General features: G+C 67.8%; 1 protein-coding gene across 1 annotated transcript; it reads left to right on the plus strand.

The window, feature by feature from the left end:
• Positions 1-1,117: 1,117 nt before the first annotated feature.
• CHLNCDRAFT_134543 (hypothetical protein) lies at positions 1,118-3,629 on the plus strand (the record flags this gene model as incomplete). Its single annotated transcript, XM_005847280.1, has 9 exons — positions 1,118-1,182; positions 1,312-1,429; positions 1,606-1,787; positions 2,092-2,182; positions 2,305-2,364; positions 2,580-2,661; positions 3,039-3,138; positions 3,347-3,409; positions 3,578-3,629. 9 exons carry the CDS (start codon positions 1,118-1,120, stop codon positions 3,627-3,629), a joined length of 813 nt encoding a protein of 270 aa, XP_005847342.1.
• Positions 3,630-4,783: the final 1,154 nt, after the last annotated feature.

The following is a 4,783-nucleotide window of genomic DNA, read 5'->3' on the forward strand; positions in this document are numbered from 1 at the left end:
GGCGGGGCCGGGGGTGGAGGCGGCGGCGCTGCACGCATGGGACGCACGGCATGTGGAAAATCAGTGCTAATGGCGTTGCATGGAGGGATGAGTGGAGCATCACCAGCAGCCGCCGCCGGTGCCCAGGTGCCATGCTGCTCGACGTTGGCACTCACTGGAGCAGTTGGACGCGAACCCTGTGTCCATCAGCGCCCTCGTGCGGAACCCTGCGAGTAGACAGCGAGAGAGGCAAGCTAGCTAGTCATGGTGACCAGATGGAGCAGGGGGGGTGGGGCAGGTGGAGGCGATGTGGGAGGCTGCTGGCGCCTGCTGTGGCTGCAGATGCCAACCTACCTGGTGGGGCATCGTCGGTGTCGAGCGCGAAATCGGCAACCCCCTTGCTACCTGGTATGCTGCAGAGGCATATCACTTAGGCGCTGCAATCAATGTGTGCGGCGCTCTTCCTGGTGCGTGCTATGAACATCTACGGCGGCGGCGGGTGGCGGGATGCAGGGCCGCATCGATGCAGCGCAGCCGGCGCACCCAACCCGAAAACCGAAGCCCTTCAGCGCCAGGCGGGGGCGATCTTGTTGTGCGGCCCTCACCTGCCCAGAAGCACAGAGAGCAATAGGGGCGCGATGACTCGCTTCGTCATGGCCCGGGGGGGAGGCCCGCCCCAAAGCGCTTTCACTATGCCCGTGCAAACGAGGTAGATGGATGCAGCGGCAGAGGATGTGTGACATGGATGAGAACAAATGAGATTTGTTCGCCCGTGCCCCGCCTGACGGCATGTGTCGCGCGCTGAGCCATGCTGTGCCTTGCTCCACCACACCCCGTCCAGTAGGATTGGTACCTGGCCTTCCCACTCTCACTGGCATTGCATACCACAATTTCACACCACATCTGAGGCCGCCCATTGCCCCACCGCCCACATGCCGAACCCCCCGAATGGCAGGAACGCATCAATCAAGCGCCGCCTGGAGCAGACCCATGGCATAACGGACACCGACGCGATGCTGGAGGCGCCGAAGCGGGAGAGGCACGCCGCCGCTGCCTGCGCTGCCCCACCGGCGCTGCCGGCCGCGCTTTTGCCCCGCCGCCCCTCACCTGAACCACACTGCACTTACCGACGAGGCTCATGCTTGACGTCTCTCTACAGGCAGCACCTCAAGAAGAAGACCAGGAGGGAGGCGGCGGGCAGCGGTGCGGTGGAGGAGCCCAGGCAAGCAAGCGCCTCGGGCCGTTGCCGGCTGGCACATTGTCAAGCAGGGCCAAGCCAGAGTGACGCAGGCAGCAGCGTGAACATGCTGGGCCTGTGCTGCCTCCCCGCAGGCGAAGCGGGCGGCCGCGGCGCCAGGTGGACTATGCAGAGCCCTCCTGGGCGCAGCTAGAGGCGGCGGCGGCGGCGGCGGCAGCACCCACAGCGGATGCAGCAGGAGCGGAGGCCTCGGTGCGCCCCGGCCCGGCTGCGCTGCACCCGCTGTTGAGAGGGTTTAAGCAGGGTGGCCGCACATGCACCTTCGGGGGCCTGCTGCGCCGCCTCTGCGCCCGTGCCCGACGCCTGCCGCTGCCGCCGGCGCCAGGCATGCTTGCCTGCCCATGCTTGCCCCGCCCATCCCGCTGCAGCAGGCGGAGCCGCTGCGCGCAGCCTACGCCCCGCCCGCAGCCTGCACATCGCCGGTCCACCCCACCTACGATGCGTCAGAGGGGCGGCGGGACCGGCAGGGGCGCCTGGCGTTTGCAGGCCACCCAGAATTCCGCCCCAACCTCACCCCCAAGCAAGTCATCCAGGCAGGCAGCTTTGGCGGGTGAGGCTGGCAGCGGGCGAGGCCGTGGGGCCGGGTCCTGGGCTGGACAGCGTGGGTGGCTGGCTGTGACTCAGAAAGGGCTGGCGGCACAGCGGAGGGCAGGAGGGCGGCAGCAGCGGGCGCTGGTTTGTTGGCGGGCAGGCAGGCAGGCAGGCGGCGTCGGCAGGGACTGATGTTTAGTGCAGGGATGGGCGGCTGGATGCGGGGTGCGGAGGGCATTGCAGAGCTGAAGAGGGGAGCAGGCTGCCTGGCCGTTCGCCGCCCCTTGAATTGCCCCGCAGCTGCCGCCCCGCCTGCCCTGCAGCATCTACTTCAACCCACGCGGCGGCAAGCCGGGCATCCTGGGGAAGGAGGTGGCGGTGGATCACAGCGAGTTCCCTGCAGACTGGTTTGAGGTGGGTGACAGTGTGGCATGGCATGGCGTGGTGTGGTGTGGCGCATGGCGCATGCCGCCGCATGCAGCAGCGCTTGAGGGTTGAAGGCGGCTGGCTGGCGCCCAGCGCTGCTGGTGTTGCAGGGCCTGCCCAGGAAGGCCTACCGTGGGCGGGTGTACACAGTAGGAACCAACAAGTATGGGGTGAGGCTGTCGCCGCCCGCCCATGCCTCCTCGCCGTGCCCTTGCCTGCCTGCATGTCCTCGCATGATGCCCCTTTGCCTGCCGCAGGCCCTGCCCCTGCCTGCCTGCCCAGGGTAACCGCTCGCCTGCGTGCCTCAGCAGGTGCCTGCCAGCGCCGCCCTGCCCAGCGCACCCCAGCCCTCACCCCGCCGGCCTGCCAACGCCCTGTGGCGCAGGTCAAGGCTGGGCAGGACCAGAAGTTTTGGGAGGAGAAGGGGTGGATCGACCCTCAGGATCCGCGGGGCTGGTTCCAGGCAGGTCCCAGCGGCGCGTTAGCTGCCCAGTGCTTGAGCAGGCGCGCACAGTTGCACAGCGTGCTGTGCTGGCCGCCTGCCGGCACGCCGGCGCCTGGTGTGCATGCTTGCTGTGCTTGCTGACGCCACCCCCGATGCTCTCTCTTTGTGTTTGCTTTGCAGTGGTACTGTCGATTCTACACGGGTGGGTGGGTTGATACTGCCGTCGGTATGGTGCCACCTAGTTGGTACTGCTGGCAGAGCTGGCGCATGCGAGGAAGCTGCCCTGCCGCTCGCTATGCCCTGCTGCCTCACGACCTTCCAGCCTGCCTGCCTGCCTGCCTGCCCGCCACCATGAACTCCGACTGAACCGCATCCCACCACACGCACACACACGCGCAGGCCGCCGCACCGCAGACGATGCCCGGCAGATCCGCCGGTGGCGGGGGGTGGTGGGGGACAAGGGGCGCTGGGTTAGGGCGCTTGTCAACAAGATCGTCAGGTGAACAGGCACACAGCACCAGGCTGGGCCCGGAAGGGCAGTTGCTGCCAGCAGAAGAGCTGTGCTCGAGCTGTGCTCCGCTGGCCGCAGCGGCTCGGCACCTGCTGCGGCCTGTGCCTGTGCCTGGCCTGCTGCTGGCTCTCTGCGTGGGGCGGCTTCGTCCTCTGTCCATGCCTGCTGCCGACGCGTGCGCTGCCTGCCACCGCAGGAGCAACAAGCGGTGGGATGACGCGAGTGTGTCACCCGTCATCCGCCAGACGCTGCTGCACTGGTGCGGTGGAGGAGTCCCATGCCCCTGGCCACCAATCCAGCCTCCCCTGCCGTTCTGTGTTGGCTATGCCGCCGACATTTCGTGCCATGCTCTGGCAAGTGGTAGCAGCCACCGCTTCCCACCTGGCTCTGGAGTGCGTCTGTTGTGCCGTGCCACTGATGGCTGCAGGGCGTTTGAGCTGACAGAGGCCGAGTTCCAGCGCATGCACAGGCAGCTGTAGAGCTAGTAGCTCGGTCGGCAGACGAAATGGCGGCAGCTCTGGTGTGGCGGTGCAATGCTCGCCAGCGAGGTGGCGGGTGGGGTGCCGTACAAGGTTGCCATACAAGGTCTCTGCCTGCAGGCTTGCGTTTGTTCTTGTAACGTGGTTCTTGTAACCTTTTGAGCTTTGAAACCATGACAGACGTGAGGACGAGCATGGCGGGTCTGCTGCACACATTGGCGCTCTGCTTGGTGTGGGCGGCCCTGCCGCTGGCTGAAGCCAAGCTGGGCACGGCAGCAGGCAGTCGCAGCGCTGGGCGCAGGCTTCTGGGCGAGCAGGGTGAGCGGTTGGTGCGGCGCAGGCACCATGGCCGGCCCCTGCTGCACACGCTGAGGCGGCCGTGCCTTGAGATCAATCCGCCCCGCCCCGCGCGCCGCCACCGCGCCACGTGCGCTTTGCAGCGCCGCCCGCGGCCTGCAACGCCCAGGCCAGCCTCAACCTCGGCGGCAGGCTGCTGCAGCAGGTGCAGGCCAGGGATTCGGGGGAGTGCTGCAAGGCATGCCAGGCGAGCGGAAGACTTCCAAACCGCATGCTCCGCCGCAGGGCGGCCCCCCCCTCAGAGCTGGGAGTGATCACTTGCCCTGGTCCTGGCGGAGGCATAGATGCTGATCCTTCAATTGGAAAGCGTAGGACCCGGCGGCACGCAACTGCACGGTGTGGGTGCACTGCGGCGCGCCCGGCGGCTGCGCCAACAACCAGGGGCGCCCCGTCTCCGCGGGCAGCTGCGCGCTCAAGGTGCAGCTGCCGCAGCCGCTGTCGGAGCACCACGCCCAGCTGGGCATGCCAAGAGAGGTGGGATCGCGCTGCCTGCCCCTGCACCTGCTGCCTGTGCACGTGCCCCGCAGGCCGTACCCCCCAGCGCCGGCCTGCCGCTGGCAGCTGTCCCTCCCTGTCGCCGCCCACGGTGCCAGGCTGGCATGCAGGGCTGTGCCGGGTGGCCAATAATTGGTGGCTGCCGCCACCCCGCTGCTGCTGCACAGGTGGACCGCTGCTGCCAACCTGAGCGGGCCAGGCACGGCCGCCGCTGGCACCTTCCAGATGCACGCTGCGCTGTGGGGTTACGATAAGGGGTCCGAGGGCCCTTACGTGGGCGGCCGCTTTGCCTCCTTTGTGCT

Source organism: Chlorella variabilis (assembly GCF_000147415.1).
Source record: "Chlorella variabilis unplaced genomic scaffold CHLNCscaffold_11, whole genome shotgun sequence".
NCBI lineage: Eukaryota > Viridiplantae > Chlorophyta > Trebouxiophyceae > Chlorellales > Chlorellaceae > Chlorella > Chlorella variabilis.